The sequence below is a fragment of the Phacochoerus africanus genome, chromosome 10 (assembly GCF_016906955.1).
Source record: "Phacochoerus africanus isolate WHEZ1 chromosome 10, ROS_Pafr_v1, whole genome shotgun sequence".
Taxonomy (NCBI): Eukaryota; Metazoa; Chordata; class Mammalia; order Artiodactyla; family Suidae; genus Phacochoerus; species Phacochoerus africanus.
In genome coordinates, this window is record NC_062553.1 from 96203219 (window position 1) to 96228168 (window position 24950).

At 43.7% G+C, this 24950-nt stretch overlaps 1 protein-coding gene across 6 annotated transcripts in view; it reads right to left on the reverse strand.

The window, feature by feature from the left end:
- The window catches only part of JADE1 (jade family PHD finger 1), an 87190-nt gene that overhangs the window by 39462 nt on the left and 22778 nt on the right, over positions 1–24950 (reverse strand). For 2 of the 6 annotated variants that reach the window (XM_047751661.1, XM_047751663.1), the window contains exons 2-3: positions 22751–23289; positions 3479–3556 (exon numbers count right to left, since the gene is read on the reverse strand). In XM_047751661.1, the coding sequence (XP_047607617.1) occupies positions 3479–3484 (6 nt within the window). In that variant the 5' untranslated portion in view covers positions 3485–3556; positions 22751–23289. Of the gene's footprint in view, positions 1–3478; positions 3557–20754; positions 20930–21213; positions 21728–22320; positions 22623–22750; positions 23290–24950 lie in introns of those variants that run through there. The other 4 variants (XM_047751665.1, XM_047751664.1, XM_047751662.1 and 1 more) reach the window with 4 other exon arrangements.

Here is a 24950-nt window from a genome sequence, read left to right on the forward strand (position 1 = left end):
GTCCCTCTCTGCTGGACAGAAACAGACAGTGGACCCCACTGCCACACTTGCCGAAACCCCTAAAGACAGAGGACCGTGGACTGGGAAGCGGAAAATAAAGTACTTGTTTCCCTAGGCCACACCCTGGCACAATGCATAACTCCACCAGCACCAGGAGCCCAGCAACCACAGACACTGCCTGCTAACACCCCAATGTTACTTCATCCAACTGGCAAGGCCAGCAGTCCAGGGCACCTGGAGAAAGACTCCAACAACTGTTACTGCAACTGGATGAGGATTTGCACTGGCAGAGAAAATGCCCATCCATCCCCAACTGTAAATACCACACTGGTATTCCCCTGGACCAGGCCAGAAATCAAAGCAAAGGGCTCCAGCCCAGGAGGCCAGCCGGGCGCAGCCATGCCTGTGGCTGGTGCTAGGGCCCCTGGCTGATGTCTGCAGCTGCCTCTTCTCCACTTGGACATGCTCTGCATGACGCTGGGAGCTGCTGCCAACCCTGTGTCAGGCATGCAGGCTGAAAAGGCTGGGAGTGGCCAATGAACAGAACTAGCCCTTCTTACAAGCAGGGCTTCCAAGAACCCAGAATTGGCCAAGAGTAGGCTCAGTTCTCAGTCTGTGAACCTGACTGACTGCAGGGGCTGAAGAAGCACCGCACTCACACAACCACAGGCCCACAGGAGGTTGGGCTCCAACTCAAACAGGCAGGCTAGTGGCAGAGGCCCATACTGTGCAGCAGCTGCCCTCAGTGAGGGTGGAAAGTGTGTTCCACAGTGTAGACATGGGCTTGTGTTTATGTGGCTTGGCATGCCAAGGGTTCTTAAGCCGTTTGTTTGCTACAACCATCATCCACCATAATAACCAAACAGGTCTGCACAGACAGCAAAGCCATAAAGTTATCCCCACATGCTTTACACTGAATGAACTGTATGACACAAGGCCAGGCTACCTCCCTTCCGCTATCAGCTTTCATCTTCATTCTCCATCACTACCACTCTATTTCCACATGGAGCCTAGGGTAGAATAAAACCCAGTGTTGTGGTCAACCTCCACTAACACTCCAGCACCCTATATTTACTCTAGGCCCCTTAGCCAACCCTTTTCAGGGAGGTCAGGTAGACATAAGCATATTAGGAGGAGGAAAAAGGCCATCACTAATCAGGTGACTTTAGATGGACACACTTTTGGTGGGGACTTCGGGCACTCTCTTACTCCTAGAATTCTGGGTGAAAATACATGTCTAAACAAAGCATTTGGTCTGTTAGGGCTGTTACGGGCTGAACTGTCCCCCCCTAAATTTCACATGTTGAAGCTTAACCCCTAGTACCTCAGAATGTGATGGTGTTTAGACATAAAGCATTTAAATTGATGATTAAATTAAAATGACTGGCCTTAATCTGCTATAACTGGTGTTCTTGAAGGACATTTAGACACAGAGGCCCCAAGGATGACATGATCAAAGGAAAGAGCCTGAGAGGACTCAGTGAGAAGACAGCTGAGTGCTAGCCAAGGAGAGAGGCCTCAGGAGAATGTAAACCTGCTGGCACCTTAATCCTGGAATTCCAGCCTCAAGAATACATACTCCAGAACTAGAAGTACTGTCCAATATGATTATTACTGTCCATGTGGCTTTTTAAACTTAATTAAAACTAAATAAAAATTTTAAATTCAGTTTCTCAGTTACACTAGATTAGATCTCCCCTCCTATTGGGCAGCTCTAGTCCAGAAAGAGGAAGACTCTGACTGTGAGAGAACGTTCCAGGGGAACCCTTCCTACCCCAGTCTCCTGAGGTGGAAATGAGGCAGTGCTGAGAGCCAACAGAGTGAGCACAGAACAAAAACATAGGAAAATAGACTCTTAGCCTTTTATTGGGCACTACTAGTATGGGAAGTAATTAAAGAAAGGATCCTTCTGACTAATTCTGAACCTAAAAAAGAAAGATTTTTTTTTTAATTACTGCAGGGCAAAATTGTGTACTGAGCGAGCAGTAAGCATTTATTGAGTGTGTCTAAGTTCTGAGGACACTTTGATGGGCACCACAGGGGGCAGAAAAGAAATACCCAAGCTTGTTTTTGCCTCGAGGAATAAAAAGACCAAGTAAGTATTAGAGAAAACTGAGGACTGTGAAGTGACAAGTACTAAGAAGTTCAGAAGGCACCGCTAAAGGCTCTGACAGGTGGGGCACAGCCCCTTAATACCTCTCCCTGAAATAGAAGGAAAGCCCTTCTCCCAAGCCCTTTCTCCTGTGTCTCTCCTTCCCTCATCCAGTTCATTCCTCCCTTGAGCCAAACATCAGCTCCCACTGTCAGTCCCAAGAAATTCCACCCCTCAGCTCCTCAGTCACAGCTTACTTCACAGTACCCTCAAAACCCTCCCCTGACCACCAATTCTACTTCCCGCTGCTCCATGCCTATACCGAAAGCTCCAATCAAACTGCTATGTTAGAGTCCTGTTTTTAATGTTTCTGGTGGCTGTGAGTGTGGCCACCCATAGAAAAGCCTTGCTTTCTAATTTGTCACTTTTAATCTGCCAAAAACATGGAGTCCAGGGAAACAACCCTGTTTGCCTAAAACTATTTCATCCTTCAGCCCTGCCCAAATTTCCACTTCTCTCTAGGTGTCCCTGGCCCTCTCCTCTAAATTTGTGTCTGCACATACACACTTCCACAGCCCATCAAAAAAGGATGCGACTGTCCCAATGACTTCCCATTGGAACTGTCAGACACAGTTCCTTGAAAGCAGACCCGATACTTTTCCCATCACTCAGCAAAGCCAGCATTCTTTCAAGGTTTACCAAGTTTGACCCGTAAATATAAAGCGTAAGCTCAGGCACTTTGCTAGGTACAAAATGTCCCTGTTATTTCAAAGGATCTCTTCCTAGGTTGTCTGTTAGCTTTTCAATACACAGACACTGTGTGACATCTATTTTGACTGCCTGGAAGGCAACTAACTTCTGGTTTTCAGCCACACTGTGAAAATATGAAGATGCCAGAGAGCGAGGATGCAGACAGTAGTAGCGTTAAATATAGTCATATTCAAATCAACTGAAGAGCACTGGCTTGTGACCTTACATTTTCACATCACACTAGGCAGTCTTCAAGCTCCCTCTGTATCAGGATGGACTAGTTAATAATTAACTGGTTTCGATTGATTAAGTTCCCTTTTCATAAAGGGCAACTGTGAGTGCCATAAATGATGTCTAGGAAAAACAGACACATCAGTGACTCCTGAAACGGGATTATTCATCTTTGGATAACAAACAGGAAGCCTGAGGAACGCCCACCTGCAGTCAACCTTACCGGGAAAGATTTGGTTACAGACCTGCAGTATCACACTCAGATGTGTTTCACAGGTCTTGCCTCTTCTGTGACCTCCCTGATATTCAAAGGGCCTCAGCTATTTAAAGCATGACATTAAAAAATCATGTTTTTACACTGACCCAAACCCTGGTAGGCTCCAAGAACAACAAAGCAGGACTTACTGCCATTGTCGTCAGAATCCTCACTGCTGCTGGGAAGGCGACCTCGTTTCATGATCTCCCCGGGAAGCAGCAGGCAGCCTGCAAAGCAATGAGACAGCACTTAACCCAAGATGATAATACACAATCATCAAGTTGTGCTTCAGATGGCAGCCCAGGATTTACAGCATACAAAAGCAAACAATCGGCTTTAGGTAGCATTTGAATTATAAATAGTAAAAAGAATAAAGATACATAATTAGGCGCAATTATTAACAGGTTCAAAGAGGAGGGGGAGGGGTTGAGAAGTCATATATCGGCAGGTCCCCCAAAGGTGCCAGGTTTCTCTCTCATTCCTGTGACATTATCACTACAACTACTTGAGAAGTCTCTTTAGCTGACTGGAAGCAAGCTCTGCAGAAAAAAACCCATGGCAATGAGCACAGTACTTCCTCACTACAGATTCATATTTTACATGTGTATGTGGGGGATGGGGATGGCATTGTGCCTGAATGTGTGAATATTTACACTGCAGTGGGCATAATTATGCTTCTTGGGCAAATTTTGCTGTAAGAATTCTAAAAGCTGAATACCTAGAGTTCTAGGAACAAAACAAACGGGGCAATGGGTATGCAAATGCCTCCCCTAGTCATCTCCAACACTTCGGCAATTCCTTTTGATCCAGATCCCTCCCCTTTACTCATTAAGACACTAAAGCCCCCCAAAAAAGGTTTATTTAAGCAGTGACTGGCCCACAGTCACACTGTGAGCAAGGAAATTCTAATTTCAAATCAACTTCACTACCCTTCACCTCAACTCCTTTTAGGACTTCTCCAACCCAACTCAGCACACGAAAGCACTCTGTTCAGACACCCAGCCCACCTTGCCAACTCCTGCCTTGTAGCTGGTGATAACAGACCTCCAGCACAACAGGAGAGAAAGACTGCATTTAGTAAAGAGGGCAGTGAACCTTGAATGGCCAGTCCCTGGACTTAACATGAACTTGAGGTTAACATTCACACAGAGCAGCTTTTTAAATAAATCCAAAAAAACTTTTCTAAACTAAAATTACTGTTCACTGTGGCATCTTTAGGGCCCTGATCTTACTGCCAATCAAGGATGCCCAATGAGGGAAAAGGGCTTTCCGGGTCAAAAGTATGGCCATGTGCCTCCTAACCATTCAGCCCCTCAGAAAATACACCCCAACCTCCCCCTCATTGGGAAGCACAGCATTACAATGTGGTGTGTTTCCAAATAAAGAGTACAGCACACAGGAGTAGTGTAGAGAATCACTGTGCTAAAACAAGACAGAAATTGTTCTACAAGTCAGAAGTTAAAAACCCAGAGGTCCACTCTAAGTGAAACTGTAAAAATTAAATCCAAAAAAGCAGAAAACACATCAGACAACACAATCTGTTCCCACCACAAAACTGACCTATGTGATTCTTTCAAATAGGCTCCTAATCTATATTTTATTTTTTTTGGGGGGGGGTGAGGGGGTTTAGGGCTGCACCCAAATCGCAAGGAAGTTCCCAGGCTAGGGGTTGAATCAGAGTTACAGCTGCCAGCCTAAACCACAGCCACAGCAACGGTGGGATCCAAGCTGAGTCTGCGACCTAGACCACAACTCGCAGCAACGCCAGATCCTGAACCCACTGAGTGAGGCCAGGGATCGAACCCACAACATCATGAACCCTAGTTGGATTTGTTTCCGCTGCACCATGAAGGGAACTCCTATATTTTATATTTTCTGAGACACTTACCCAGCTAAGACTTGGGTTTCTATCAAACGATTCTTCAAAAACCACAAAAAGAATTTCCAAGAGAAAGCCAAGACATGAGTCCTGCTCTGTCTTGAGCCCTAGCGTTTCATACTGTGGGGCAGGGTCACAGTTCTATTATGGACCCCCCCACCCCCACCCCGGTCCTGCTCATGCCCACCAGAACTCTAACACCCAGCAATGTACAACCCAGCCCAGGGCAGGCCTACCCCAGAAAAACTTCCACAGCCAAGAAACTCCTGTGGCCATTCTCTACTTGAATGACTGCCTTCCCTGCCCGGTCACTGTGTGCCAAAGCCAACTAACTGCTAGCAGCTGAATTCTCCTCCAGCCTTCTAGAAAGCACCCGGCTCCCCTCCAGACCCAACAGGAGATACAAGAGAAAACTGGAAAGGCAAAGACCACTCATTCCTGGCAACTACTTCAGCTTCATCTCCTTAGAGCCTACAAGAGAGCTTTTTAAAAAGAAAAAGAAAGTGCTACCTAAAGAGGAATTCCTTAAAAGTAACAGTGTGAATGAAGCATCAGGGCAAAAAGAATGCAGGTCCCACTTCATGAAATCCAGGTACCAAAACTGTGAAGAGGAGAAAGAGGCTAATAAAGCCCATAAGAGCTCTCTTGCTGGAAACAAGGAAGCCAATGCCGGTTACATCTTCATTGATTTGGACAACTAACATTTACCTACATAGAAAATTTTGGAGAACTTATAATCTTTTTAAATCAAAATGCCTTCCTCCTAGGTTTCAAACACAGATTCCAGAGAATGCATGTACTTCAGCAGTCACTATATGCAAAATGTAAGCATTGGACAAAATAGAACCATGCTCCGAAACACACATAAATACTCTCACACAGGTAAAAGAGTAAAAATAGTATTTTCCTTCTAATGAATTTCATTTTCATCCACCCTGAAAGATCTTGAGTAAAGAAGGCTGAGAATACTGTGCTATACTAAGGGAACCTGGCATGGTAACAGGGTGAGTGCATGCCAGAACTGCCTCCTCTGTACTTAAACCCTGACATCAGGCTGATTTATCTCACCTGGGATTACTTACGCACTCAAGAAATCAAAGTACGCACATGTTCGTATCTTTAAGGCACACAATACAGTGATTGTGTGCTGCAACCATCTGTCCAATGAAAGCCAGTGAGAGAAAGCAGAGGGCCCTCAGCATCATTTAGGGCAATAGCTGATTATTATCTAGACGCTAGTAGGATAAGTAATAATCAATTAAAAAGGCTACTTGCAACACTCCAGAGAAAGCAGCAAGAAAATATGATAGCATATAATGTATCCTACAAACACACACCTTAATACCTAATATATTATTAAAGGTGCTATAGCAAAATGACTGCCCCTGACCTTATGGAGCTCCTGGTCTAATTGAGAAGAGAAGTCAACAGGAATTCAGTATAGTTAGTATTTGATAGTGGTAAACACAAGGCTCTCCAGGACACAGGTTGATGGAGTCAGTAAGATTCTGAGAAGAGTACTAAAGAACAAAGGGGATGTTACAGGAAGCAACACATTTTGGGCAAAACATTATAATACTCTACAACATGTATATATAAGCTGGCACATAACTCTGTGCAGCACCTTCACATTCAGGATCTTACCATTTGCTCATTTATTTACTAATATAAATCCCTTCTTACCTTTCCATTCAATTGCCAAGGCTTGTTATTTCCTAATGCATGAAGACCCTTTCAAATCTGCCCACTGCCCCATACCTAGACTGCTTTAAGCACCACCCTTTCAATCTCCATGTCCACATTTCTTACCCCTTCCAGTTATTACAACAAATTAATCCATCCTATGAAGTGACCTCATGAAGCTCTTCCCTATGCCAATCTTTCCCTCTGCTCCACACTGCAAACGGGTCTAAACAGAAACTTAGGTTTTCCACCACCTGGCCCCTCCCTGCACTACTCAACCATCTACCCTAACAAGCCTCCATAACCAGCTTGCCTGCCCTCTATCCTTGCAAACAGCCTCTGCTGACCATGCCCCTCTGCTCTCCCCTCCCCACCCATCCCTCTCAATCCTTCTTCTCCAAGGCTCAGCTCAAAGCCACTAAGTACCACCCGCAGTTCCAATTAAAAGCATTTACATTCTCTACCACTCATTTAGTCCATTTTCTTTTATAACTATTTCGCCCTGCTTTTTAATAAACTTTTTTTTTTTTTTTGTCTTTTTAGGACCACACTTGTGGCACATGGAAGTTACCAGGCTAGGGGTAGAATTGGAGCTACTACAGCTGCCAGCCTACGCCATAGCCACAGCAATGCCAGATCCAAGCCACGTCTGTGACGTACACCACAGCTCATAGCAATGCCAGGTCCTTAACCCACTGAGTGAGGCCAGGGATTGAACCCACATCCTCATAGATCCTAGTCAGGTTCGTCAACTGCTGAGCTACAAAGAGAATTCCCTTTAATATACTTTAAACAGTTCATCAACTCCTGCCTTGCATCATCACTTAAGTGTTCTATAAAAGGTGTCTCTAAATAGTAAATTAAATTTTACAATAAATTTTGGAGAATGGAGATTCTCTCAAATTAAATGAGCAATAAAGACATCACAGAGAGGGGTCTTGAGCAAAACAAAGCTTCAGAGGGCAGCAACAACAGACGCCCCACAGAACTTTGTGTCCAGTCCTCAACAGGGCTTGTCCTGACATCCTGCCTGATTTCACCAAAATTGACTCAAAGTGATGCAATTTAAGCAAAACAGCTAGGCAGACAAAATACTAATTACTGGGCATCTTGGACTTTACCCAAAAAGTGGAAGACTACCTAAGGAAGCCTGATTATAATCGGAATATTGCCTGGAAAGGCCAAGTAAGAGGAGGTCATTGGCCAAAGACCCTGGGACTGTTGGTCAAGTGACACTCCTTTGGCAGTAGGTAGGGAGGTGCCAAGACAACCAGGATTGTGTGGTGGCTGCTCAGAGCACCATCTCCTCAACAAACACAGATAATGTCCTACCTGCTGGCCCTGAACCCTTTTTAGACCACATGCAGATTACTCCCTGCAACCTCTTCTGTCACAGTTTAAATGCAGTGAATTAGCTAACATATTAATTCAATAATTGCATCAAGTTAGATGCCCAAGATACAGTGAACAAGATACAGAATGGGCCACAGGGAGAGCCAGTAAGCAAATAACTAGATAAGTGGCTTTAACACGCTAACTGCTAAAGGTTACAGGATTCATGGGTTATGGGACATGGGACATGAGATTGTATGGGAGATAGCAAGGTAACTCAAAACCTTGAAAATTAAGCTTCCTCAGACTGAAGATTGGGGGGTGGGGTATCAGCAGGCACTAAACTAAGAGCAGCATCAGCCAAAAGAACCCATCCCCCGCAAGTGGCTCGGGAATTCGCAAGTGAACAAGTCAGCGACCTGGGTGTGGTACCAGGGAGGCACGACTGGTATGTGACTCCAGCTAAGAAAGAAAGAGAAATGACAAGGAGGACAAAGAGAGAAGAGCTTTTACAAAAGAATGGGATGATTAAGAATTTGAGGATGTTTATTCAATGCTACTCCTTAGAAAGGGCAGATGTGAGGAAAACAAGCTGTCCAGTTACTAGAATTACTCTCTGTGGTAGAACAGGGACCATTATATCAGGCCATAAACTCTACAGCTATATAAGGATTATACCCTAGTGATTTTAATTATCTTATGATTTATATGTAGAAAGGCTGTTTTTATCTTCAAAGTATCTATTTTATCCACATGTTTTCATTCTCTAGACGGTATTCAATGAAAGACATCTACATACTACTTTTCTATGTATCACCTATAGCAATGTAATGGATTAGCTGTAACAACCTATAGGATATGTGAACTGAGATTTGCACTTGCCAGCAGCCTCTACATGGAGTAAAACAGGAGCCACTCCAACAGCCAACCCGCAGCACCCCTGAATGCTCAGGGTGGAGACCAGGAGTGAGGCACTCTGTGCTCCGGAAAAACTGGAAGAACAGGTCTTCAGATAGTCAGATATTTTTAGGAGATTTTATAAGCCCAATTCTTATATCTCCTCATAACTAGAAAAACATGAAAATCCTTCAATGATGACTGATGTCTGTGACTAGTAGTAACCTTCACGAGACCAGCAGCAAACTTCTATAAAATGTGTGCATAGCTGCATGTGACTCCCCCTTCACCTTTATGACATATCTTGATAATTCCCCCTTTCCCTTATAGCTCTAAAATACTGCCTCCTGGGCTGTAGCTAGTGGACAAAAGATGTCATGGCCATCTGTGACAACAGCCACTCCCAAGGGTAGGCCAATGACCCCTGAGGGAACTCCGGGGAAAAAACAAAGAGGACCAGCCCACAGCTGAGATGCCTATCAAAGGAGTGATTCATGTAAGCCCAGGCATTTACATCTTCCCATAGAAACTAGTTTTCTGTAAGTCTGGTTATCTGTAAATTTTTTGTTCCTACTACCTTTCCTTTGTTGCAAAATTCATATATCCTGGGACACCCACCTCACCTGCTCCTAGTGGTTTCTCAAGGCTAAACGAGATGCTGTCTCCCGGGCTTAAGTCCCAATTTCACCCCAAATAAAACTTAACTTTCAACTTCCAGGTTGTATTTTTTCAGTCGACAGATCTTGTACATAAACTGTATCATACGCTCAGCTTTACAGAATATGAGATGCTTCACTTTAATATCTCACTGACCTTTAACTGAAGTTATTTCCATTACTTTATTTTCAAATTTCTTTCCATTCACTGTCAAAGTTAATAATCTAATACTTAAATGTACAATATTTTAAAATGTACTTAGAAAATGTCTAACATAAAAATGTGTATTAGGAGTTCCCACTGTGATGCAGTAGGTTAAGAATCTGACTGCAGTGGCTTGGGTTGCTATGGAGGTGCAGGTTTGATTCCTGGCCCAGTGCAGTGGGTTAAAGGATCAGCATTGGTTGCAGCTGTGGCTCGGACTCAAATCCTTGATCTGCAAACTTCCATGCTACAGGTGCAGCTAAAAAAAAAAAAGGGAAAAAAATGTGCATTAAAGAATGTATTTTCAGACACCAAGGTACCTTAAAGATAAAAGTATTTTATAGTGAAATGTTTCTGTTTGCTAAGTTCACACTATACGCATGTTATTCCTAAACACTAAGCAACTGATAATTTGATTCCTAAATTATTGGTCAGCAACGATTGCCTCTCCCATAAGAAAAGATTTATGTTTTCTTAATCAGTCTTCTATGGAGCATACAGTTAAGTGCCCAATGTAACAAAGTACGTAAATATGATAATGACCTATACTTTAGTAATCTCCTGTTCCTAAACGAAGGTGAAGGAAATCCAGCTGGTTTCTTACCTTAGTTTTTAAAGTAAACATTAATCACCTAGACAGTAAGTTTTTAAATTGACATTATTATCTAAATCATATGCTCAGAGTCTAAAAATACTAGTATGACTGCAATTCAAACCCAGATTTCTCACTTTAACCAAAGGGTTATATCTGGTATAAAGATAGTCATAGATTTGATTTAACTGACAAAGTGCTTAAATCTCAAGTGTTAACGTTTTAACCTTGTCTAAATATTTCACCCAGAAATACAGAACCTTTAAATGTGTCCTTTATAATGTCAAACATCAAAATTTGTTTAAAGGAAATACTACCCAAGCTACTACAGAGCCTTTGCAAAGATATCATACTTGAAAATATTCAGCTGAAAAGTTTATATTAGAAATAAATAACCAGTTCTTCCAAAAAAGAAAAGATTATAAAAACTGACCAGATAATCGTAACTGCAATATTTACTTCTAGGAATGTAACCAATACAATCCAAGTGCTAGAACACATTAATTCACCATAAATTCCTTATAAATTATGTTTTAACTCAGACTTTATAAGTCAATAAAATAATTTTTCCAGAGCTCTTCTGTGGCTGAGCAGCTTAAGCATCCAGCATTATTACTGCAGCACCTTGGATCGAGGCTGTGGTGACAGTTCAATCCCAGGTCCAGAAACTTAGACGTGCCACAGGTGTGGACAAAATCAATCAATCAATCAATCAATCAATTGTTCACAAGTTAATCTAACACCATTGTTTTAAAGACTATTTCATTATTTTAAGGAATTTATGTGAGTGGTTCTAGAATGAATCATAGGCAGTTTCCACTTGCCACTTTATAAATAATCCAATCTTTGCTTATAAACCCTAAAACAATCTATTAAACCCTTCCAGGTCTCTGTAACTGATGACTCAAATAAGAGTCAGCAACCGGACAGCAGTCATGACAAAATATTCCAATTATTTGTATTTGGAATGTATTTGAAATTATTTGTATTTTTGTTAACTTCCCTTTACACGGGAGTAAATGAATTTATCCCAAAACAATAAATAGGCAATCGGGCACCATGACCTCCAATCTTGAACTTCTATCCCTATCTCCATCTACTCAGAATTCCTCTCTGTTAGATCTATATGCTCAGGTACGAAGATATCAAAGATATAACAAGAAACACCAGCAAGCTGCAGGTGGGAAAAAATTAAGTATCAGCCCATTTACATATTAAACATAAACCAAAGGCTTGCATACTCATTGAAAATTTCTGGAGGAGCATTAAAGTTAATAGTGTTTACTTCTGAGAAATTAACTACAGTGTTCCAGAAAGAGTAGGGTGGCAACTTCACTTCTCTCTATGACCTTTTGCAAGATTTAGTTTTTTACCACGATCGTGTACCACACTATTTAAAATAGTAAAGATTTAAAATCCAAAACATTTCTTCCCTGCTCTTCACATTGTAGAAGACCCTAAGAGCACAACTTCTTGGCCCCATGCAGGCACCAGCCTAAAAAGAGCAGCCACCAATAAACTACATATATTCCACCTCCTTCCTGAGGTGGGGATCAAAGGCTTGTCTTGTTTAGAAACACCTGGTGAAACAGCACAGGAAGAAAAAAATAGAAACGGTAACAGGATAATACCATAAAATGCTATTATCACTTATTCATTATTTACTTCAAAACTAAGTTTCTAAGAGTTTCCATTGTGGCTCAAAGGGTTAAGAACTGGACTTGTATCCATGAGGATGAGGGTTAGACCCCTGGCCTCACTCAGTGGGTTAATAGGATCTGGCACTGCTGCAAGCTGCAGCCTAAGTCACAGATGCAGATGCAGAGTGGATCCAGTGTAACTGTGGCAAAGGCCAGTAGCTGCAGCTACAATTTGATCCCCTAGCCTGGGAACTTCCATATGCCACAGTGCAGCCCTAAAAAGAAAAAAAAAAAAAAAAAAGTTTCCAAACATAAGAATAGCCAATGCCAATAAGAGGTCACTAAAAATATTAAAGTATATACAGTAGGAAAAAAGAAACTAAAACCGGTCAGGAAAACTAGGGTTTAAACTACCTCTAAAGAATAAATACTCAACTTCCTACCCATTTCAAAAGCAGTATTATTTCGGGGGAAAAAAAAAAGCTGCATTCCAGAGATGGCTACCAAATACACAATTTCCTTTACCCATGGCAGACATGGTTAATAAATTAGGTCATTCTTTTTCCACAAGCCCAGACATGACTTCAGAATCCTCCCTAACACAGTGCTATCACTCAGAATTCATGAGTGATAAAGCTACCTGCTCTTTAGGTCCTATTTTCACACTTTTTTTTTTTTGACAATTTACCAGAGAAAACTAAGATAAGACCAATCTATTCAGAATATATGAAAATAAAGTTTTTTCCAAAGCATTTCCCTGAAATCAGAAGTTTGTGTTCCATTCCTGGGTCTCTGAACCAAATTCTAATTTGTAACACATTCATGCAAATCTTCAGGTCAAACTCAAAGTTCAATAAATAACACTTTAGAAAGAAACAGCAGGAGATAGTTTCTGAATGCACCAAGGTAGGGATAAGGATGGCAAAGGAGTCTACAACCCCTTATTCCACCCTTGGAAGAATAAGCCAATAAATGCAAAGTGCCTACAGGGTAATTTTAAAAGATTTTTAAATGCTCAAACCAGATGTTCTTACACAGGATATACAAAGCAGCTTCTGCAGAAACCAGACTCAAACAGCTAATGACAATTACACTGTGCACAGATTTAAATGCAGCTGTTTTGAGGAACTTTGTTCCTTGATTATAGCTAGTTGTTCAGAAACTATCAGTTACCACTAACAATCGTTCAATCACCAAAAATTGTTAAAGTACTGTTTAAAAAAAAAAAATCAGACCCCCAATGTTTTACACTGGAAGACCTAAATGGCACACTTAACAAAAAAAGTATTTACACATCATCTGAATTACATATAAAAGCAAACATTTCATCACAATTGTACAAGTCTTGCTATTATGGTCACGGAAACAAAAGGCAATCTCAAAACTTAGCAGAAAGGTCTGGAAAGTAGGTATTCTCTGAAGCTACAGCTGAAAAGTCTCACGATGGATCATGTCTACAGGAAATCTTCCCCAAAGAAACCCATAAGTGTGGTGCTAGAAAACATTTCAGAAATAAGTTAATCTACTTTTCCTAATTTTAAAGGCAAGTATGTCCAATAAATACTGGAGATAATAAGCAACATGAGCAAAGACACACAGACATGTCTAGGGCAAAGCCAGTGGCTGAACCAAACCCAAGGTGGGTGGTCCTCCTATGCCACCCACCTCCTCCCAGGTGTTGGGGACATGGAGCATCAGTGTCAAAAAATGAGACACATGAACATGGGGAGATCTCGACAAGGCTCTTCAGCAGAAGGGCATGGGTACTCCAAAAAGCATGCGCAGCGAACAAAGGACCCTCTCCTATTTATCCCTAACAAGGTGATTTACCTGTCCCCTTCCCACTGGTAGGGTCAGGGTGCACATTCCTCCCAACTGGCTAATTTGAAACAAACTGTCACTGGGAAAAAAGGTAAAGAAGAAGGGTGTCGCAGGGTTGATTCAGCCAAAACCGGAGCAAAATGGAGTAACCAAGATTTCCTTGAAAAGGACATTATGTTACTTTCCACACAGGTGCCTGTACCATGAGCTTCTTGCTCCTAGACACCTACTGGGATGTAGAAAAAGGATACCTCAAAGATTAAGGCCATGCATTATACGTAATTAGGGAGCAGACAACTGACTAAATGCACTCAATAAACAACAGTCTGTTAACTTGGAAATTGAAACATGGTTTCATGGCAAGCAAATGTGAAGACAGTTGCAAATACCATTTTTTGGGGTGGAGCATACAAAAGGTAGAGCTGAAAGGAGAATAATATGCTTGTAGCTCCCTAAACACTGTCAAAGGGGTACAAGTTCTCTGAGCAGCAGGGATTAACTTCTGATTGGTGTGACACACACCCTACTTGGAGAGAGGTTATCTCCTTCTGTAGGTTATTGGGTATATTCCCTTACACTGGGTTTCTGGCCCTGCCCCCTTGGAGGGTATGACTACCTAGCTCTGCCTTCCTAAGTTCTCGGGGTCCAGCATTACACATCCTATCCTCAAAGGGGATCCAGGAACCAAAGAGTTAATAACCACAACCTTCAGACTAGCCAACTCCCTCCATATTTATCAAACAAATTCTGATTTCAACCTGACATTTCAGGTTCCTACCAGAAAGGGAATTCAGCCTAGGCAAAAACAATCCAGTGACTAGGTAATGCTATACAATACTATACTACAGGCATATACTATACTTTGGGAAGGCTGTATCACTAAGATCAGAGGTTCACAACTGTTTTTGTCCAGCCCCTGAGCTAGAAATGGTTTTTACATATTTAAATGGTTTGAGGGGTGGGAATCAAAAGAACATTTCATGACACCTGAAAATTATACAAAATTCAAATTTCACTGTCTATAAATAGTTTTATTGGAAGATACTCATTTCATTCATTTACCTTTTGTCCACTGATTGCTTTCACAGTGGTTAATAGAGACCATCAGGCCCACAGAGCCTAAAAAATGTACTATCTGGCACTTAAAAAGCTTACTAGGAGTTCCCGTCGTGGCACAGTGGAAACGAATCTGACTAGGAACAGTGAGGTTTTGGGTTCGATCCCTGACATCACTCAGTGGGTTAGGGATCCAGTATTGCCATGAGCTGTGGTGCAGGTGGCAGACATGGCTTGGATCCTGTGTTGCTGTGGCTGTGGTGTAGGCCAGCAGCTGTAGCTCCCTAGCATGGGAACCTCCATATGCAGCAGATGTAGCCCTAAAAACCAGAGAAAAAGAAGAAGAAAAAAAGCTTACTGATACTGGCGCTGTCACTGCAGTGGCTCAGGTCACAGCTGTGGCATGGGTTGACTCTCAGGCCTGGGAATTCCTCATGCAGCCAGTATGGCCAAAAAAAGTTTACTGAGCCCTGCTACAAATCAACAGACTGGCAGAGGGAGTGGGGAGAGTTGCTCTAAGCAACTTAAATAAAGGTCATGTCTACAAACCTGTGAATTTTCCTCAAAGGAAAACCCCTGAGGCTCCTACTTGGGGCCAGTGTACAGAAAGCTATAAAAACTTCTAAGGCTTATCTGATTTTCAAGCCAGTAACCAATAAGCAGAAACATGACTGTTCTAGACAAGCATTTTAACTACAATACATGGTTAACAGGGATGTAAAAGGATCAGAAAGAAATTATAAAAAGAAGTCACCAGGAGTTCCCGTCGTGGTACAGTGGTTAACGGATCCGACTGGGAACCATGAGGTTGCAGGTTCGGTCCCTGCCCTTGCTCAGTGGCTTAATGATCCGGCGTTGCCGAGAGCTGTGGTGTAGGTTGCAGACGAGGCTCGGATCCCGCGTTGCTGTGGCTCTTGCGTAGGCCGGTGGCTACAGCTCTGATTGGACCCCTGGCCTGGGAACCTCCATGTGCCGAGGGAGTGGCCCAAGAAATAGCAAAAAGACAAAAAAAAAAAAAAAAGTCACCAGAATTTAAACGCTAAACTGAAATGCAAGAATGCACTTAAAGGTATTTAGCCAAACCCTGAAATGATAAGCAAATTTCAGAGCAACTTGCTTGTTCTGGGGGAGAGGTTCCATAGGTTTTGAAAAGTTTCCTTGACCTCAAAAAAGTTACAAGTCACCAGGACTCAGCCAACACAAGTGCATCATTTTATTTCAACAATGAAATAATTTATGCTCATAAAAATGACCATGAGTAATCAAAAAACTTAAATATTAAGTATACTTTGTGTTAAACAAAAGCAAACCATACAACTTAAACTCCATGGAACTCAAACGCCAAAAACTTACTAACTTGCCAATTCTTCCTGCTTACCCTGGAGTAACTAGTGAAAGGAAAAGAAAAAAAAAAAAAAAAAAAAAAGCTCAGCTCATTTTAATCTTCGGTTTGGACCCTACCACTGAAATCTTCACTTAAAGTAACTGCTTTAAAACTACCTTTGAAGTCACTGTGAATCTTCAAATTAATAACATCTGTGCAGACATTAAATAGCAATATTAAAAAGTATGTATTACTGCCAATTGGGAGAACTTTCAAAACAAAACTGTTTAATTCCTTCAACAAGAAAACCCCAAAGAACCTGAAGTTTTAAAAAAGAACTTGTTTCAACTGTCCTCAGTCACCTTACCATATCTTAACTCTACCTGAAGAACTAAAAGCAAAAAGTAACATGGGACTGGTTTAAAGTATTTATCAAAAGTATGGTCCTTGAGGAGCTTCCGTCATGGCTCAGCGCAGCGGAAACAAATCCGACTAAGAACCATGAGGTTTCAGGTTCAATCCCTGGCCTCCCTCAGTGGGTTAAAGATCCGGAATTGCCGTGAGCTGTGGTATGGGTTGCAGACACAGCTCAGATCCTGTGTTGCTGTGGCTGTGGTGTAGGCTGGCAGCTATAGCTCCAATAAGACCCCTAGCCTGGGGACCTACATATGCCACTGGTGCAGCCACAAAAGCAAAAAAGAAAGGTATGGTCCTTGATGCATTTAAGTGCACATTATATACCACCTGTCTAGAGTTAATAAAGGACTCACAAATGGAAATAGTCTCTTCCTCAGAGATTGTTTTCCATTCCATTTTTGGCAATCTATCTTTGTTGCTTTCAGGTGAGGAAAGACATCCTTAATACTCACTCAAGGTCTAGGCTAGAGGCCACAATAACCTGGCCACAATCAGGATCTATATCCTCTAAATCAGAGACTAGATTTTCTCTGTTTCATGACACTCAACCCTAACTAAACTTAAAAGACAAGACGCCACTTCCACTAAGAGGTTAAAAAGGTCCTCCAGAGCCACGCTTCCACTTACTAGAAATGCAGAATTAACTTATTCCATCAGAGCCCACCAACTTGGGAACATCAAAATATATACCCCTCATAATCACAGACCAGTATTTTTGCATACACCAGGCAAATGGCAAGGCTCTCTTTCAAATAAGTCTCCACTTTTTGAAATATATACTACAAATTAAAACGTCCAAATTTTAAGTACATGACTAAACAGTGAGGCAAGATCTTGAAAATGGAGAAAATAGACTGACACCGACACCTTCAAGGAAACAACTTAACTGTCCCAGGAAGGAAAACTTTCTCAATTAAGGTTTCTACCACACTTCTGATATCACATAAGAAACAAACAACTCCATGCAAAACCAGCCTTCATTTAAAAAAAAAAAAAGTATAGTTAAATACATGGCAACAATGTTCTAACTTCATAGGCTTGGTCAGGAAAGGGAGGAAAGAAGAATGCTGGTATAATTCCTACTGCTTCAACAATCAAGCCTAACTTTTTAATGCCAAGCCAAATAAAAAGCAACATATTGGCTAAAATGTCATATTTCTCTCCTGAGGATGTCTATTTTATTAACTATGTGGGAAAACCAGGTTTATAATGCAAATTCTAACAGACTATTAACTGTAATAGTGTAACAGATGCCCCATATTACTAAATGAGAGAAGAGCTTCACCAAGAGTATTAGGGAAGCAAGCAAAACTGTGAGATTCATATGCCTCCTCCTCACTTCTGACAAACCTAAAGGGAGTAAGATATAGCCAGTGTTTGAGGTCTTGATGTTTGCTGTTCCAACCATCTCTGTACAGAAACACAAACAGTTGATAATTCTTTTTCCAGCAAGCCTGTGAATAAATACATCAGGCAAATTTCTTTGAAGGAGTTTTCAAACAGATAATCTCCAAATCAAAGACAATAAAATGCTAATTCCAACTTTTTCCAAAACCAATCATCAGTAATTCCAAAATCATGCCTCAATGTCAGAGGTTCTGTCAAAAAGTTACTACAGATTAAAATCTACTTACAGGAAATAACCAGATGAAAAAAATGATTTTAGGACAGTGTTTTAGACAAAGCTGCTCTATTATAAGTGAGGAAATCTGAACACATCCCAATAGGCAAGCTAGCTAGCAGGACAAGACTCCTTACAGAACTATATATACAATATGACTTATTCTGATTAAAATATACATAGGTATACGTAATTATCTGGCAAATGACACCATGGTAACTTTTAAGTGGTAGGAATGTGTTTTTACATTTGCTTCTCTGCAATTTTTAATTTTCAACAATATAACATCACTTCTGTAATACGTGGAGCCACGAAAGTCTCCTTGAAGTCAAAAATTAGTATTCATCAAGGTGAGACACATTGAGGTTTTTTTTAACTAATATAAAACACTCATTTATAGGCTGAAAAATCTGTCAAGTGATGGTGGAAGAACTTGTGAGAGTGGAGGGATCTTTTTCTTTATAAAAAAAAACACACATATATCTATCTTTGTCAAAGTTAAAATCTCTGAGGCAACCTACCCAACTTTTCCTCTTAGAAAGCAGCCTTTGACCTTAAGCTGGAATCAAGTTCAAGTTATACTACAAGTTCAAGCAATTCCTTTTATCTCTGGCTGGTGTTAGAAGGAAGGGAGGTATGTAACAAGTAGCCGAAAATTCGAAACGAAAATGCAAAGTCAAATCCACATATAAAAATACATAACTTAAGGAAGAAAGCAAAATAACCTAACAATCATAATTAAAAGGGACAATAGATGAGACTGAAATCTTTGGGACAAAAGAGCATTAAGAATTCTCGGTGCAGCTATTTGCTAGAAAGTGTCACTCCACATCCTATGTATTTCTCTAGTCACTCAACATCCTATGTGTTTCTCTAGTCTGTGTTGCCCACTCTACAACAACAAATTATCCTATCACAAGTTTTGTCAGTTTAAGTATGGTTTCACCGAAGGCTTCCTTTCTCCACCTAAAAGTGATTAAATCTTGATTAGCTGTGATTCGACCAAATACAGTTTACTAATCTCTAACCACTGGTGGATCACCACCTAAATCAGCTTTCAGGGAACTAATTTCTCTGTATCTTAAAACTAGTTCATTAACTTCGAAAGGTATTAGCCTTGAGCTACAAGTAACTAGAGAGCCAGCCTTTCACAGCGGGTTTTTTAAAAAGAAAAAATAGTTCACCTAATGAAACCCTTTGGGAAAGAAGCCCCTAAAAGCAATCCCATTCAATGGAAATTTCAGGTTCTCTCAATTTTCTAAATATGTAGCCGTCTTAAGTCATTCAACTACAGCTGTCATTTTACAAAAAAAAAAAAAAAAAAATTTAAATTCCCCTTTGGCTGAGGTAAACAGAAGGCGACAGACCCTCAACCCGCCAAAGGGAGGTGGGGTGCCTGCCTCGTTACTAGAAAGCCAGCCAAAGCTGCTTTTAAACGGTCTCCGGGTGACGACGCATTCCTAACGGGTTTCGAAGGCACGTTTAAATCGCCCGCTTTTTTGTCTGCTCGCTGCATTCACCCGGCGCCGGGGAGGGGAGCCCGGGGTAGGAAACCCCGCGGAGGGAGGTCGGCGGGGGAGGGGAAACCCGGGGCGAGGAGAGCCGGGGCAAGGACTCTAGGATGCGGAGCCCGTGTGGGGAGCCCAGGGAGATTGCGGGTAGCCGGGTGGGCTGGAGACAGAAAACTGAGGACCCCAGGAAGGGGGGATCCCACGCAGGGGAGGAATGGGCCGCCGCCCGGCCCCAGAGAACCCACCGCGCGGCTCCAGCCGCCAGCCGGGGTGTGCGCAGGGCCGAGGCTACGCGCGGCGGCGCCGCCCCCCTCCCTCTCTCCCTCTCCTCCTCCTCCCAAGGCGACAGAAACAACAGCGCGGGAGGAGGGGAAAGTAACTCCGAGCACCTCCGCCGGAATTAGCCCCGGTGCAGTGATGACACCTTCTCTCGGCGCTACCAAGCCCCACTCCCTCGGCAGCGGCGTCCCCCGTCGCGCCCTCTCCATTTGAAAGTGGCCACCCCCCGCCGCCACCGCTACCGCTCCTCCCGCCCCGCCGCCGCCAGCTGCACCAATCCGCTCGGCCCCAGTTGCAAATCAAACGCTCCCTCGCGTCGGGAAGCCACTTGCGCCGCTGGAAACGGCCGCGCCGTCCCCCTCCCCGAATCCCTCCCGGGCGGCACCTCCAGGCTGGGGCGGGCGCGCCGGTGAGAAACGGTTATGAGATGGGAGCGGCAGCGACAGAGAGCAGCCCTGAGAGGGCTCGGCTCCCGCTCCCGCCCCCAGACAGTTCTGGAAACTGTGTATCACCTCTGTCACAGGAAGCCATCCGGCGAGGAAGGCGGCGCGGAACCAACAAACAAACGCCTGCGGACGCCCGCCGGAATGAGCGCGGGGACCGCGACGGGCTTCAGGCCGTTCCCTGGGCGGGAGCGTGGTGGCCGCCCCCGCGGCGCGGGCTTTGTGCGGGGTTCCCGCGGCGCGGGCGCGGTGGGCCAGGCGTCCCCGCCCCCGAAGCCCCCACCCCAGGCCCGGCAGTGCTGCTCGGACCGTTAGGTGACGCTCCAGTCGCGGCAGAGAAAGCAGCTCCTCGGCCGCCGCCCGCCCCCATTTCCACAAGGAGCCGCCTCTCCGCCAATGCCAGAGGCGGGCCACAAAAGTTGGCCCCGGGGCCACTCAGCACCTGCCCACGTGCCACGGGAGGCTTGCTCCCGGGTCTCACACGTCTCCTTCCCCCCCGCCGCCCTCGGCCGCCAGGTCACCTATTACCGGTGGGAGGGGAATGAGGCTGCTATTTAAACGCCCGCGGAAGTTGAGGCACCCCCACTGGCGGGTGCCGTGCACCTGCCTCCCGCCGCTGCGCTCCGCCACTTTGAGCAGCAGCCGCGTCCTCGGCCCCGCCTCCTGCCCGCAGGCGGGCGGGGGGGAGCGGGAAGGAGGTGGAAGGGATCGAATTTCTCTAGCAAATGGGACCGTTCCGACAGGAATCGGTTCCCCGGTCAACATTCCACATTCCATCCCTCTCCCGCATCTGCAAGCCAGCGCCAACAACCCGGAAAGCCTGCTGGCTACCGAACAACAGCCCCCAACTCACGAACACACACTCACAGGCACAAGACACGTGCACTGAAAGGCTTTGCAACTTGCAGTCCTGGAGTGCAGACTGCACGTTCATTTCAGGCAGCGACGACCGAGCGACACCACCCCCCACAATTTGCAGATGGTGCCAAAGGTTGCAATTTGCAATCCGTTTTAAGTTCGTGGTTAATCGGTAGTTTGCTTACTCAATGCAACTCCTTCCTAATTTCACTGATAAAGGGTTTTATACTTTACAGTCTCCCTATAAGTAAAAGGACTCATCACTGGAAACCCAATTTGGAAAAACCTAATTGCTAAGCTGTCCCTACCCCCCCCCCACCTCCCCTCACTGCCCTTGAATTGATGCAATGAGTATTTTGGACAAGGGGTGACCCGGGGACAAGAGCCAGGGCTGCGGCCACCCAGCACAGATGTACCTACATACACACACACACCTATCTTTGGACAAATACAATCGTCCCTTCCCCCCCACACACCACCACCACCACCACGGTCACACACACTCTGGATTCATATATGTACATGGACCTGTATTCTGCCATTGCCATCTGTCTACCAAGTTACTACTATGCTTTCCACTTTCATGCAACCTAATGCACTTTGGCTTTTTAAAAAATTCTATAAACTAAAGCCAACTAAACTGGGCTTCTGCTACTGAAAGCGTTTTAATTGATGATTCACCTGAAAATCGCATGTTCTTCGCAAATCTAAAATAAGAAAAAGCTCTAAGACTTCAGCCCCCCCAAAACTGAAAAAAAAAATCATCATAAAACTTACTAATCCAACATAGATCAATTCCCAGGATCCAAAAATCATCCTCTCCTCCTCCTCCTCCTCCTCTGGCCCCCGCCCCAGCAATGTCCAAGTTACTGGTGGGATAGTAACGCTGCGCTTGGCGACTGCCTGCCCTCCCTCCTTGCTACATATCAAGAACCCAATCTTTTGGCGCCATATTAATGACGTACTATATTATTTCCACTAGGCAGCGACCTTCGGCATTAAATTACTCCCGAGAACTCCCGAGCAAGGCAACAAAACCATCAAATATGGCTGAGCCTCTCGGCTCGTCCTGCAGCCGCCGCAGCCGCTACTGCCGCCGCCGCTGGCGCCGCGGGATCGGGACGCGCACACGGACCCACACGCGGACACGCGCGGACTCTGGCACGGCGTGCCCTCCCCGCGCGCCCCCCGCGGCCCGCGCGCGTACCTGCTGCGTAGGGGTTCGGCCGCGGCGCTGGGCTCCTCGCCGCTCGCTCCGCGCCGCATGAGTTCAGGCCGAGGCAGGCGGGTGGACCGACTGGCGGGCGGGGAGCCGGGCGGGCCCCTGCTCTCGCCGGCGCGCACACACCCGGCGCAGGGAGGCACTCTCGGACGGCCGTTTGGCTTGTTATGGAGGAAGGACTGTGTGAATCAAACTCATTCTGGGTCACTGCTGCCACAGGGGGGAGCACTTTAATCCCTTGCCAAAACGAGAGGGTGGGGACAGGAGGGCGGAGGGAGCTCGCGGGGAGCTCGCGGCGCAGGGGGCTCCGTCCCTCATTAACTCTTCACGGCCCTCACCGCTGCCATCTCGGCTTATGTCCGTCGGCGCTTGAGAAGAGTGGCACTGTTCACCTTTTAAAATCTCTTCCTTAACCTCCCTTGAAAGCCTAGAAATTCTTGAGGTGTCTCCAAGCATGGTAGCGGGCTTTTAAATTATCTCTTTCAAACTGTCCCAGTTCCAACTCTTGTCCGACATCACTGCACCTAGAAGTAGATTATTTCAAATTAGTTTTAAATTATGTAGCTAAAAATGTGGCTATTAAGGAGTAGTATGGGTGAGGTTTTATTTTTAGGCTGAATGACAAGATAAATAGTTCTTTCGTAGTAACAGTTTGGAGAGTTGCGAATTAGAATGACATTTTTAAATACAGAGAATCCAGTTTTAGAGCTGGAACACATCTTTTACCTAAGCTTGTATACAAATTATAATTGCAAATGAACATTAATTCATTAGTAATTATTTATAAATTGACACCACCTTTATATTACAGTATTACAGAACTGGACGTTGCCTTCCAAATATGAGAACTGAGCCTAATGGTAAAACTGGAGCAGCAGGCTAACATAAAATTAGACATCAGAGATTAATTTAAAGGCATTTATGTGTAAAACTGTGTGGTTACTTAAAAAAAAAAGGTTACTGATTTTCCACACAATACAATCTTACTTTTTCATGTGGACGTTAACGTACTTCTTTCATGGACCCCCTAAAGAAATAAAGAGTATATATGGCCTTCAGCTTCAAAAGGGAAAAGACCTGGATACAGGTTAAAAATCCCATTCAGTAAATAGGAACAGTGATCACTAATTACAAAATCAAACCCAAAGGCATGCTTATGCAATAGAAGAATTCTGAATATATCAGGATTGATTTCACAAAATCACACACCAACCCATCCACCCACATCAAGAACATAATAAATGACAAACGCTGCATAACAAAACTGAGCCTTTCAACCATTTTTCAGAAAGCAAAGTAAACCAAAGGAAATCTTAAGGTAAATGTCCTCTTTCTCCCTTTCCTGCTTTGCTAATGAAGAGTACAAAGACACCCTATCTGTCCCGTTCATGGGCTCAGTTAATCCTGTTCAGAGATCACATATGTAAAGCACTATGCTAACTATCATTATTACTGCTGTTAATATTGCACTGCAGTTACTGTTATTTTTATTGGTTCATCTTACCTATACTCTACTATAGAAGTAAAAGGACACAGGCTTCATAGCCAGATGGATATTGCATGAATCTGGCTCTACAGGTTATCAGTAATGTGATTGTGGGGTAGATTACAAAACTTCTCTGAACCTCAATTTGTTCATGAGTAATAAAATGAGATTAACAGCCCCTATACCTCAAGGGTTGCTAAGAGGAAGAAGATAACTCCACGTAACGGCCCAGCAGAGGACCTGGCAGTTCGGAGGGCCATCTCTCCCGTGTCTCTCTTTCTTGGCCTCCTTTCCCTGGAAAATTGCAAACTTTCTACACTCCAGCCAGCCTCACTTCACTCATTCCCCTGCAAAATATAAATAAAGCACATTTGCCACTTAGCCTTTGTACTTGTTTTTTTTTTTTTTATCACCATCTTCAATCCCAAAACATCAGGCAACAAAATCAAAGTGTACTGAATAAATGGATGAGAAAAATGAGCTAAAAACTCCCAACAATGATACATGGATCAAGACATGTTCCCAGGAACAAACTCTATTACACCATGGCTTCTGAATACTGATCCACTGAGATAGTGCCATGTGCCATGAACAGCCCTAGACTAAAAGTCTGGGGACTCCCATCAACTCATACATACTACCACTCTGGACAAATTTATTTGGGTCTTAGTTTCCCCACTGAAATGATAGACAAGATGA